Source organism: Gavia stellata, chromosome 10 (assembly GCF_030936135.1).
Source record: "Gavia stellata isolate bGavSte3 chromosome 10, bGavSte3.hap2, whole genome shotgun sequence".
NCBI lineage: Eukaryota > Metazoa > Chordata > Aves > Gaviiformes > Gaviidae > Gavia > Gavia stellata.
In genome coordinates this window covers 33,448,835-33,462,147 of record NC_082603.1, presented here as the reverse complement: position 1 = coordinate 33,462,147, position 13,313 = coordinate 33,448,835, and the positions used below count along the sequence as shown (strand labels likewise).

Below are 13,313 nucleotides of genomic sequence, written 5' to 3'. Positions count from 1 at the left end.
TTGGATACTCTGCGCTCTGTATACCAGGGCTTCTGGGGCTGGACTGCTCTTTGCACCTTCTGGCAGCGATAAGAATTTCCCTTTTCAGAAATGCAGGTTTCCCAGTTCCGGTATAAAAGAGTTAGGCAGTGACGTTTTCCCTCAAGGCAGGACTAAATTAGCCCTCCTGCATCTCGAACTTTGGAAAGAAAATTCCTTATGGGATGGGGGATGGGAAAGAGGAAACATTTCTGGTGGTCCCTCATGCTTAGGTCTGTTCTTGTACGCACACACACTATGTATGAGGATTTATTCATAGAATCATGAAATGGTTTGGGTTGGAAGGGACCTTTTAAAGATCATCTAGTCCATCCCCCTGCCAGGGGCAGCGACGTCTTTCACTAAATCGGGTTGCTCAAAGCCCCATCCAACCTGACCTTGAGCACTTCCAGTGATCCAGGGACATCCACAACTCTGGGGGATGTAGGAAGGTGAACAGCTTGTTGGCTCATCCTGTGTGACGGACTTATCCTGCGTGCAGTTCTACACGCGGGCAGTAATTCAAGAGCAAAAGTCTTTGTCTTGGCAGATATTTTCTCCCCTCCCCTTGAAGAAGAGCAGCCCTTTCTCAGTGGCATACAATAGGTCTTTGCTTTGGAGTGTCTCCATCTGTGTGCGTGTGCATCTGCGTAACACACGACAGCACATTTCTGTAGCGGGCCACAATTTTACCCATGTGGGATTCGCTTTATATACGCGCAGAGTCTGATTAACTCAGTGGGATTACTCACATATGTATATATTTGCAGATTTCGGGGCCTGACATTCCCTGTGTAAACACATACAAACAGAAAAGCGGAATAATTATATGCAGCTGGAAATCAGTGGCTTCTGCTAGTGGAAAAATTGGTATACGCCGATTGCAGTCGCCATGTGCTAGAAACATTCACACAATGCAAACAGATGGAATCGGATGAATTAACACTTGCTACTTTTGGACACTTCCTGGACTACTATTAATAGCTCTCTGGTTTAGATTAATGCACAGCATATGTCGTGTAACACTGACTTTGAATTATCTGCTAGAATGTGTCCTAGGCTCAATCTTTTTTTGAATCCCCAAAATAGATTTTTTTTTTTAACTCCCCACCCTCTATCTCCTCTTCCTGTTCGGATGACCTCAAATACAACACATTTATGGAGAGACTGGTGGTAATGACCTGTTTGGATGGAAGGATGGTCGCTATGCTATTCCAGCCATCTTCTACATCACCGTTGGGGAGGATTTTTAGCCTTTCTGGAGGAAAAGTTGGTACCGTACAGGGCACGATAGAGCGAGGGCCCAGTCTCGTCCCTGCGGGCACGCACAGCGTGCGGGAGCGTGGTAATCAACGGCGTCCCTCGCTGCCACGCGGGGTGGGGGTACGGGTGGCCAAGGGACCCAGCTATGCCACGCAGAGCTGCGGAGCAGCCCCAGCGAGGTTCTTCCAAGGGTTGGGGTGCGCAGGGGCCCCGGCAGCCGTTCTGGGAGCAGCCCCAGCGAGGTTCTTCCAAGGGTTGGGGCGCGCGGGGGCCCCGGCAGCCGTTCCGAGCCGAGGCCTCGGCCGCTCGCACCCTCCGGTTGAACTCTGCAGGTCTCGCTCGACACCGGGCTGAGATGCCGGGTGGGTGCGAGCCGGGTGAAGAGCCATTTTCCCTACCCACGAGTGGATCTTCATTATCGCAAGTAACAACCCCAGCCCACTCCGGTTTTACATGGGAATAAAGCCGCACCGCGGCAGCGAGGGCGAGCCGAAGCGGAGGCGCCTTCAGTCTGCACCGCGGCAGTGACAGGACGCGCTCGGGGAAGGCTGCCCGAGCCCTGGGGGATGGAGGCCGGACCGCTGCCGGCGGCCGGTGCGGGTCCCGGCCCGGCCGGCCCAGCCCGCCCCGAGGGCCGAGGGCGCGGCACCGGGGATGGGCGGGGGCACGGGGACGGTCACTCCTCGCCCCGCCGCGCCGCGGCCGCCCGCCCCGCCGTATGTCTGCGAGGAGCGGCCCCTGCCCGGGAAGGGGGAGGAGGCGGGCGGGCGCGGCGAGCGCCGAGGGTGGGAGCTGGGCCGGCCGCGCCGCGCGGGTGCGCGCCTCCGCGGAGCATTACGGCGCCCATTCCCGGCTGCCCGGCTCCGCCAGCGCTGAGGAGCGGCCGCGCGGAGCCCCGCAGCGCGGCCATGGCCGAGCGTCGCGCCTTCGCCCAGAAGATCAGCAGGTAGCGCGGCCGCGGAGCGCGCCCGGTCCCGGTCCCGGTCCCGGTCCCGGTCCCCGTCCCCGGGGAGGGGCGGGTTGCTGGGCCCGGCCGGCGGGGAAGGGGGGGCCGCTGCCGCGCCCCTCGGGGGCGAACGGGCCCGGCGCGGCCCGCGGGCGCCCGCCGCCCTCACGGCCTTCGGGCTGCTGACAGGGCGCCCGCGCGGCGGCGGGCCGGGCCGGGCCGAGCCGAGCCGAGCCGAGCCGAGCCGGGGCCGGGCCGTCGCGCTGGGCCTGCCGTGAGCAGCCCCCGGCCGGGCCGCCGGGCAGGGTCCGCCCAGGCCGGCGCCGCGGGGCTGCCGTTCCCCCGCGTCTGCAACAAAGGGGTGGGGGACGCGGCCGTGTGTGCGCGCGGTGCCGCTTCCCTGGGGGGGGGGGGGGGGAGGAAAGAAAAAAGGAGGAAAAGAGCTGTTCGGTTCGGCGCCCCGTGAACAAAGGCCGGCCGGGCGCATTGTGCAGCCCCCTCTCGCCGCACAATGGGCGGCCCAGCGCTCCCGGCAGCGCGGCGAGCGTTTTCCTGCCGGCGCGGGGGTCCCGGTCCCGGTCCCGGTCCCGGTCCCGGTCCCGGTCCCGGTCCCGGCCCGCGGCGGCCCCGGCTGCCGTGCGCCGAGTTCGCCTTCCCTCCTCTGCCTGCGGCGGGGACGGGCGGGCAGAGCCCCGTCCGGGCGGTGCGCCCCGCACCTGGGAGCACCGAACCTGCCCGCTCGCTTCCTTGCAGCCTGCAAAATGGAGAAAACAGTCCCCTTCCTCTTGTGTGCGAGAAGCAGCTGGTTAATGTTAGCACGGCGCCTCGGACGTGCAGAGCTACTTGAGACCTGCGGTGTTAAACAACCCCGTATTGTACAAAGTTTTGTTTTGTTTTTTAAAGAGGAATATTTATAGGACATTACCTGCTAATACCAGGTTTCTGCAGATCTATATTCCAAGTTAGGTGTGTGGTTCCGGGTGGGAACCACAGGTTTTTTGTTCGCGGGTCTGACCAGGTAGCCTTTGGTGTCCGTGGTACCTCTCCTAGCCGTAACTAGCAGCAGAGTGAAAGTGGGAACCGTCAGTTTTGCTGGTGCTATTCAGGAGGCTGTGGGAAGTAGTGTCATTTGCATGCTGTTGAATGAGAAAACAGTAGGTACAAACAGCCGCTGTTACAGCAGCTATGATGGAGACGGGTCATGGACAAAGAAAAAGGAGGTCAAAGGGAAAGGCTAGGTAGGAGGTGGAGGAGTGGCATCAATCCCACCGCGCTCAGGGTCTGAAGACAGGGTGAAAACATTGCGGAGAACCAGGAGAGACGAGCAAACTTTGATGTGCACCAGCCAGGGATTAATGTGACAGATCAAGGTTTCAGGAATGGAGAGAGCTGGATTTGCTGCCAGACCATTTTTCCTGGTTCTTGATTGTAGTCCTAGAAATAGTCACACGTGAGACAAGTACTAGAAGTAGGAGAGTAAAAGTTCTGCAGCCCTGGCAGGATGTTAAATAAAATGGCCCTGGGGTGACCGTTGTAGGTGCTCGCAATGTTTCAGCCTGCGTCGGGCACCAGCTCGGCGCAGTAAGTTCATCAGGCAGTAGCGGAGATGTGCCGCCTTTGCGTACCTTTTGATCTAATCCGCTCAGTGTGTTTTCAAACCGACCAAACAGCAGCAGTGTGTGTGTGTGCAGGCAGAGGTGGTCTTTTCGACATGTCAGATTCGTTTGTGGAGTTTACTGTTCGTGCAGGCTGTGCCTGCGGAAGGACCCAGGTGGTCTGCAATGAGGTCAGCTCCTCCTGGAGCAGGGCTGTTGCATCTCCAACTCTTTCTTTTATGCTTATTTATAAGGCTGCTATATTTCTCTCTGGGATTTCCCATATTGTAGTGTTGTCTTCTGAGAAATCTCAAGTTCCTGGTTCGTGGGCTGCACATCCAGTGCACGTGAAGGCAAAAGCTTGTGGGCAGATGAGATGATGTACCCAGAGGTGCCCAGACTGAGCTGTTGCCCTTCTCATGCTGACACGGAATTTGCTGCTGTGAATGTCACTCTTTCAGAGGGTGAGAGATTCAAGCAAGCAGCAAACGGAAGTCCCAAGAGCTGTGTTGGTGGCTGCTGGAAGCCCTCCCCAGTTCCATTGTTTAGAGAAGAATAGATCCATCACATTTTCACACTCTGCCCTCCGGTTTGGCTTACTCATCGAGGTAGACGTAGCGTTTGTCTTATTCACAGGAAATAGCCGTGCTGCTCTTGGTTTGCCTGATAGCATGTAACTCAAATGGGATGTAATTCAGATCCATGAAGGTAAATTACTTTAAGGCCTACCAAACAGATGCAAGCTTCTAAGCTGGTTATTACAGTAGTGGTAGAAAAAGAAACGTGAGATCGGCTGTTCTGTTTCTTAGAAGGACCACAGCCCTTGTCTTCACAGCCCTGATTTACTGTCTGTGCTTTCTTCAACCCGTGCGGTGCACCTCAAGGGTACCTACAGAACTCCAGTGCCACGCGGTGTCTGTTTATTACTACTGGAATCTTTAAATATGGGGGATAGCAGCTATCAGTGACTGCTACAGCAATTTCAAAATATCTTTTTATGACTGTATCTTTCTGACTAGGTTGTGCTGCTTGGAAGGCTTGTTGGAAGGCTTCAAACTAGAACAGATTTTTAGCTTGAACTTTGGCCATCACATGTACTTACTAATTCTTCTTGACTCCATCAGAAGAAACTCCTGAGTTAAACTTACTACAGTGGGTTAATAATACTGGAAATCTTGCCTGAAATTGTTAATTTTTAATTGGAAATACATTGGTAATAAATTTTTTATTAAGCTGTATTGGAACATGTCCTTCTGCAGCATCGTAATACTTCTGTAGCTGCTTGTATGTTATTGTTTCCATCTCAGCGTAAGAACAGATGTACTTCTATTTAGTACCCCTGTTCCGCTCATGTGGTGTTTGGGGGACTAGAGGAGAGTTAGCGGAAGGCAGGATCCACACTGGCAGAGATAAAATCCAGGCATTAAGATGTCTCAATAAAAACCAAGCAGTCGATACGTTATTCTTGAGGAACCAGCCAGGTTCCCTCTCAGCAGGGCTGGGTGTTTGGTACCGACCAAGCCGAGTGCCGTGTCTGGCCCCACCGAGCACTCACCCCTTCACCTGTGCGCGCTTCTGATTCCCACTTGTGTTATCCCAGTACATTTTCTGGGTATGGGGCCACTTGGCAGACAAATGGGAAGTGGAAGTCCCACCACCAAAAAGGACAGTTCTGAGTTCCTGAATGTCCCCCTAATCGAAGTGTGTTGTATCCCAGTGCTCCAGCCTTTCTAGGGGCAGGCAGAGGAAAAGGTGTGCAGGTTTTTTGGAGTTCAAACACAGAAAAAGAAAAAAATCACCCTTTAAACGTCACGCAACATACACAGTTCAGGCAAACTCATGTAACCTTTCATGTGAGCCCCTGTCTCAGTGCCTTGCCGTTGCTCTTGGACCATCCTGAGATTGGGTTATCTAGGGAATCCAGAACTGCTTCTTTGGTCAGACCATCACCATTTTGAAAGTGTCTTCCCTTGGAAAGAGTTTTGCTCTTCCTTTACTGCTCCCACAGTTAAAGAGGATCCTTTTGACTTGGAGTAACGTACCTGCCTTACCCTCTGTTTTGCTATGCATTTCAGCCTCATGCAAAGACCAGAGTGTGTTTTTTACCGCTGGTCTTTATTCTCTCACTGAGAATTTCAGTTTTCCTGTACCCAGCTCTCGATGGAGTCTGGAGGAAATTGTTTTCACCCTCATAGGTCCATCCCCTTCTGAGGTGCTTCTGTGTGAAGGGGAACCTAACGGTGCCATGAGGTGCTGCTGTCTGGGGCTGGGGGGGGTCTTCAGCAGAGCCCTGGCTGAAAGGGGGTGATCCTGTTCTCAGACATGCAGTGATTTGGAAATTCCCCATCATCCAGGGCTCTTACGTTGTATATGGACAGATTTCTGGAGTAATCACAGCTTGTTGTCTTTATGGTTTTGAAATGAGGGGAAAACACTTCTGTTCACTACATTCAGAGCTAGCATCTTATTTCTGCTGAAGCTCCCTTTACACTGATGGGGTACTGTAAAAGGTGACTTGGGAAGGCTAAATTTACATTTGTGTTCATTTAGAGCCCTTTTACATCGCCTGAACGATGTGTCAGGGAGACTGACAGCCGCCTTTGCCCTGCCTCAGGGTAAACAGGGATGGCGTGAAACCTGCACCCACTGAAATCCATAGCAAAGTGTCGCTGGCTTCCACAAGCACTGAAACAGGCCAGAAATGTAGTGGTCACAGCAGGATATTCATCACAGTGTGTTCTCTTCCCACATCCAGATGCCGTTGGCATTGTCAAAACACTATCAGACGGATAACTGAAAGTATTTTTAATAGAAACTTCAGGGCAGCTTTTTCCCGTTCTCCAAAAGTCTCGTTGTCTGCCCCTGTTCAGCTGTTGTGGTTGTCTCATGTGGGAGTCGGCAGCGCTCTGGGAAGCCTAAGAAAATCTCTGACTGCTTAAAGCGAGTGAGAAGGCAGGGAGAAGAGTTCATCTCTGCTACGAAGCTGCTTCTTTGTACAAGGCTTCCTTCTTTCTTTGTGTTTTTTTTTTTAACCTGAGATGTGACTTTTGATCTCTCCTGAAGAATCCAGTCCTGTGGTGATTTTCACAGTAAGGTATCTTGGGAGCTCATTCCCTTCGCTGCAGCCTAGGGGTGATGCTTTCAGCCTTAATCAAATATTGTCAGAAGAGCACTACAGGTAGCGTTGTATGGTGTTTTCTGTTTTAATCAATGGTAAGGAGAAAGGGAAGATATTGTTGCTTATCTTCTATGTCAATTTGAGAACCCGCGCTTACCTCGCAGCAGTCAGGATCAGGCTGGGTGTTTCCTCAGCTTCGAGTTGTAAATCAAACCCTTTTCACTCAAAGGGGAAGGAGTTCACTCCGAAGTAAAGAGGACCTCGGGTTTAGGAGGAAGGCTGCATCCAGGGCACGGCTGAACTGGCAGGGTAGCTCAAGGCCAGAGCTCTCCCTCAAGCAGGTTCCCTTGTCCACCGCCGCGCATACCTGGTGACTCACGCCCTGGTTCAAGCCTGGATGGAGCCGTCTGTTCCGCAGGCAGGAGAGCCCAGGCGGAGCACGTAGGGACAGAGGGACAGGTCGTCTCAACTGCAGCGACAAGGCGGATGCAACCGGCCAGTGCCATTTGGCTTTGGGAATTCAGACCCAAGCGTAGTGATTAAAGTAGGATAGATGCCTCCAGCCACGTGCGGAGTTGTGCACAAGTGAGCCGGCTGAACGAAGAAGGATGTTTTCACTTTAAAAAGTAAACTATGTAAATACAGTTTTCTCTGCTGCGGAGAGAGAAGCAGCAGCTTTGCTGTGGGTTGGTGCGGAAGCCTCACTGTACCAGGCTGTCTTTCTCAAGAGGCAACGGCTCGCTGAATGTCGAGTCGCTGCACCCGACATGCAAGATGAAGAACAGGCAGGAGTAACAGTTTTGTAATTAGCGGGATGCGGAGAAATAAACAATTTGCATTGCTCTTTCAAAATGGGGAGGGCTGTGGAAAAGAGAGACTTCCTCAAATCACTGCAGCGGGTGATCTAGGTGACTGTATCCTCACCCCCCTTTTCTGTGAAAGGGAAGTGTTCTTCACCTTGCTTGGCATAACTGGGCAGGTCTTGGTGAGCCTTTTCTTCGGCAGGCAAAAAGAAGAACTGATATTTCCAGTATGCTGCTTAAGCTAAAACAAAACAAAAAAAAAGAACGATTTTTGGCTTTGACCGGGTAGGCCCCATAGAAACAGAAATCATTTTTGTGTGTAGTAAAGAAACATGGAAGTGCAAACAAATGGTTTTGTTTTGTTAGTTGCAGCTCAGAGTACTTTGAGAATGACCGGTCTTGTTTTCCTTTAGAAGCCAGTTCCAAGGGGATTTTTTTTCCTTTCCTTTGTTTTTGTTTTTTTTTTCTTCTGTGTGAACCACATGCACACACAATAATTAACCAGTGAAGAAGGTCAGAAAGGAAGTGACTAGGGAAGATGTACTTTAAACATAGACATTCATGAGGCTGTGGGCTGTAATTAACTGGAATGTTTGTCTAAAGATCCCAGGTTACATGTTGAATATGAGATAGTTATTAAAGAGGCAGTTTTTTATTTGTCCTTTTAATTATCAAGAGCTTTAATGGCTCTTGTGTTCTGCCAAATGGATTGGTTTTTTCATTTGGAGACTATTTTGAGATTTATTTCTCTTTTCTGGTTGGGTTTGGTGTAATACACTTTTTAACCTAAGTTGGTTTAGGAAGCATAGCTTCTAGTTAGAAATAGTGTTCAGGGTTATAATGTAACATGAAGTTACTAGTCGTGAATAGATGGCATTTGTCGTGGACAAACAGCTTTTGGAAATGGAGGAGGAGAAGGAGGCAAGTGTATTATCAGTTTTAGGGAAACTGTGAATCTCTGTGATGAAGCAGTGAGAAAGCAGTCCTAAAAGTAGTCAGCTGAGGTGTTTTCTCAACAGGAAAATACTCATTTGGTTCTGCAAAGCCCTGGTCAGGCCTTATCTGGAGTGAGTGATCAGGACGAAACGCAGTGTGTTAAAAGGCGTGATGGCCAACTGGAACAAATGGAGAATAGCTATCAGGGTGATCAAAGGAGCAGAAGGGCTGTTGCAGGATCTGACCTTGCTTAGCCTTGCAGAAGGAAGGCTGGGAGGGGATACGACTGATTTTTGTGAATACCTTGCAAGTAAGAAGGAGTGGGAAGAGGGTTACTGAACCTAGCTGATGATGTTGGCACAAAACGGGACAGGTATAGATTACCCACGAATACACCCAGTGATCAGATTACATTAGAAGATGGTTTCTGAATGTCAGAAGCGTGATGCTTTCCAGTAGGGGAAATGGCGGTCAATGCATTTGTAAATGCAGTGATGCAGAAAGGTAGCCAAGAAGAGCTGTGGATTAGACTGCAGGCTTGGAGTAAGTAGTAGTAAGTCCTGAAGACTCTGCTCAGGAATTTTGAAGTTTAGACAGTAGCCAGTTAGTTCAGGGGGGGCGAGGTTTGAGTGGGAATTGTGAAAGCTAGAGAGGTAGGACCACTTCAGACCTGAAAGTAATGATGGTGTCTTGGTCAAATCGATTGGAGGTTCTTTAGTTCTGACTTTCTTTGATCACCTTTCAGGGGAATTTTTAATATCCAATGAGGTTATTAATAGGGCAGCAACACGGAGCAGCCATCGATGTACACAGCACATGGTCAGAAGCCGTGCTGATCAGTGCCACCCTTTTGTTTCTTCCCCTATTGCATCAAATGACCTTTTCAGCAGGGATGATGTTGGGTAGTGCAATAGCACCCGTGCAAACACATAGTGCTCCTGAGCAACGCTATAATTGCAGCCCAGCTTGCTTCTGCTTCAAGCTGGGGTAAAGCGCAGTCGTAGCTGGAGTTACGGGTGTATTGACAGGCTGCGGTCCAAATACAGCACAGCTCCCAGCCGCTGCAGAGCCGCCCAGCTGAGGCCAACACGCAGAAGAAGAAAGGACTGAGAACGCCTCTGGAGTCTGTCACAAAGCATATCTCAGGTTCATAAGGAGCCGCGGCACGCAGGAGGAGCAGCACTGTGTAACGTGGCTAGGCATCGGCTGTGGTTTCACAGCTGAGGACAGGTTTCCTCCTCTGGCTGTACTTTCCGTCTGGAAACAATGTATGTCTCTTGAAAATGGGGAAAGATTTTTACTTTTTCCTGTGTTGTGCTGCATGGTGAAATGTGGGTTCTGATTTTTCCTGCCAGCCTTGCGGTGAGGGGCTCTCTTCTGTGTATCGTCAGGAATTACACAAAACACGCACGGAGTAAGAGATGGGGTTTAAAGCAGAGATGGTCTGCAACCCGGGGGCAAGCTTTTAAATCTCATCAGCCACGGACGCGTAGTGTTTTCCATGCCAAGCAGCCATTTTAATATGTTCCAAATTTTCCTATAAAGGCTAGCAGCACGCGTGGTTTGTTCTCATGTGCGCGTGTCTGTGAGTGTATGAGTGCATGTGGTGGGAGCAGGGAAGATGGTTTTTCCGAGGGCGATCAGACAGCCTGAATGTTGTCCGTCCCCAGCAGGAGCTGTTTGCTTTGCTTTTAGAAGCCACCCTCCAGAAGTGAAAACATAGTCTCCTGTGGATAAAGGCAAACATGAAGCAAATAACTTCTTGCAGCCAGAATACATAAATTTTTTTTTTTTTTCCTTCTGCTGTCCACTTTTTAAAAGACAAAATAATGCTTACTCTAGCTAATCTTACTCTCATCCTCTGGCCTGAGGAAACATCTGCTCTCCATGGTAGGCTTGGTTGTCCCAGCTAGTTCCCTTTTAGAGTTCCCTTCTTTTCCATTGACATGAGTTGTCTCCACTTGTCCCCATTCCTGCCCACCAGCGTTCACTGCCACAGCAGTCCCGAAGCTAGGAGCCCGCCCTGATGTCAAGGTTTTCCTCAGGGGAGGTTTAACCATCTTTACTTGACAGGGTTTTAGCAGCTCATGCACCATGCTGATAGACGGCACGTTCCCCTGAATAAATTAAGGAGCAAGTCTGTTAGCCATGACGCTGTTCCCGCAAAGATTGCTGATACGGCAGAAAAAAAATCACTCCGGCTAGTCCCGTGTCCTTGCAGCCTCTTCATCTGTGTTACACACTGGTTGCTGTCTCTTTAGAGCTGGGACTTTGTTCTGGGAGACAGAGTGGACTGCAGTGCTGAATGACAGTTGGGAGTGGGTTTGTCACTGACAAATTGGGCATTGACTCCTGGATAAGAGCGCTGTCATGTTGGTGGGGTCATGTAGACCAGGGCTAGTCAGCAGCTTTTCAGCAAAACGTTTTTTTGTAGGAAGAATCTGGGCTTTGGGTTTGCTTTTGAAACAAAAACATTTCCACCATACTCGAAAACTTGGCTGTCCCAATTCTGCTGCCAAGGTGAGCTGCAGCTTACTGCCGGGTTACAAGATGGGGCACTGTGGATGGTTGTGTTAGGGCTTGGCCCATGGCTGTCTGTCAAGGCAGTCTAACTATCGGCATTTCCCTCTCTGATGTGCTCTTCCTTTGCTGAGATATTCCCTTGGTGGTTTTACCAAACTGTTGTGTTTTCAGGCTTACCAGTGACAACATGGCTTATTGGGGAAAATAGAAGACCCCAGAGGGGCACGGTATGGATTTTACCCTCCAGGCACGGAAGAATTGGTCTGTGTTTTTCCTTCCTGGTGAGAAAAGTTGCCCAGTGGTGGGATTTCTCGCTGGCAGAGACCATAAGGCATTGTGCCCTGCTAGCCAGTGCGTTGCGTGTCCCCTCTGCTAGTTACCATAGTCCCACCGCTACCTTTCCTCCGTGAAAGGTGTCACAGTTTTTTGTTCTGACGCGGTCAGTTGTTTCCCGTGTGTCATTCCCTAGACATTTCAACCCACCCTGCATGGGACTGCTTTTCTGCCCCTCAGCTGGGTGTTGAAGGGGTTGGATATTGGGTGGAAAGTGGCTGCCGGTCCTCATCTTTGTGACTGTAAAAACAAAAAATAGGCAAGGGATGAAAATGAGAGAGCAGAGCGCAGGAGCGGATGTGTGACCAGGCTTGGAGCTGCTGAGGGGTGTGGAGAGCACTGGAGGAGAGCTTTCCTTGGTAGGAACTGCAAAGAGCCTGCTGGGAACAAGTTTATTTGTGCTCAGTGCCACATGCGTTTTATTGCCACAGATGTGCACAAAAGAGCAGTTTGCAAAAGGAAAAAAGATGTAATTGCTGTTAAGAACGTGCAGCCTTGTGAGAATTTTGTGATTCTCCGGGAATTTGATATACAAGGTCTGTTCTCGCTGGCCGGTGACGCTCTTATTCCAACCCGCGCGCTAAGTATTTGGTTTTGTTCCAACAGCAGTGTAAAGCGTATTTGATATATCATCTTCATTGCAATTCTTTTACAGAGGTAATATTGTCCCTTTCTCATTTCAGAACTGTAGCTGCTGAAGTCAGGAAGCAGATCTCGGGGCAGTATGGAGGGTCTCCCCAGCTTCTCAAAAACCTCAATATTGGAGGCAGCGTCTCTCATCATACAACTGTAAGTAATGCTTGGAACATGGAAGACTGAATAAGGTGTGCGTGGTTATGTCGATTACCATTTGGAAAGAAATTGCAGTGCTGGCAGGTTGTTGACCTAAGTGGCCCTCATAACACTGATGAAAATAATTCCGTGCAAAACCTGCTGATTTTGGAGGTCTCTATCTTGCAAATCAGTTGGTGTGGCTGGGAATTTGTGTTTCTCCAGAATCTTTGTAGGACAAGGGGCTCCCTTGATCAGATGTTAGTTGTTTTATCCCAGAACAGCCTGGACTGGGCATTAAATTCCACGTGCATGTGTGGTTCTCTCCATGAAGAGCTCTTTGTGAGCTCATGCACTTCAGGTAGCTGTTTTCTTTTTTTCTTGTCACTCTTGAGAGTGGGACCACAGTGGCTCGTCTACTCTTCAGAGGTATTTTAAATGTTATTGTGAAAGTTGAATGTGGTTATTCCTCAGGAATGTGTATTTACTTACCAGTTTACAGTCCACTTTCAAGAGCAGCTGAAACGTAGGCCATGTTGTCAGAATCACCCTTTCTGAAGTCAGGTTTTCTTGCGTGGCCTACCAGTAACCTTCAAAATTTATTCAGCGTGGTGGTAAAAATTTCAAGAATTATGCAAACTTTTTCGGGCTGGAACTGTATTTTTGGAAGTGTTCCTTTGGTTTTGGTTGTTGCTTCAGGTCATAGCAGGTTTTTTTGCAGCAGTCAACTTAGAAAACAAATATTATAGCATCTTGTTTTCTTCAAAGAGGGTTGATTAGGTCAGGCAGTACTGGAAATGTGCCCTGAATTTGATAGCCGGTACAAGTGTTCTGCATTTACGAGAGGAGTTCTCCTGTTTTGGAGTAGGGTCTTGTAGAGTTTCCTCAGTTCAAGTACTGCTCTGTGTCCAACATAATGCGTTAAAGCTTTCTCATACAGAGCACAAATGCGTCCTTGGAGCTAGTATCATCTCAAAAGGGATCTCCAAGACTAAGTTGACCCCTAG

General features: G+C 50.1%; 1 protein-coding gene across 1 annotated transcript in view; it reads left to right on the top strand.

The window, feature by feature from the left end:
* Positions 1–2,189: 2,189 nt before the first annotated feature.
* The window catches only part of DOCK7 (dedicator of cytokinesis 7), a 108,566-nt gene continuing 97,442 nt past the window's right edge, over positions 2,190–13,313 (top strand). The window contains exons 1-2 of the mRNA XM_059822223.1: positions 2,190–2,227; positions 12,219–12,324. Of these exons, the coding sequence (XP_059678206.1) occupies positions 2,190–2,227; positions 12,219–12,324 (144 nt within the window). The remainder of the gene's footprint in view (positions 2,228–12,218; positions 12,325–13,313) is intronic.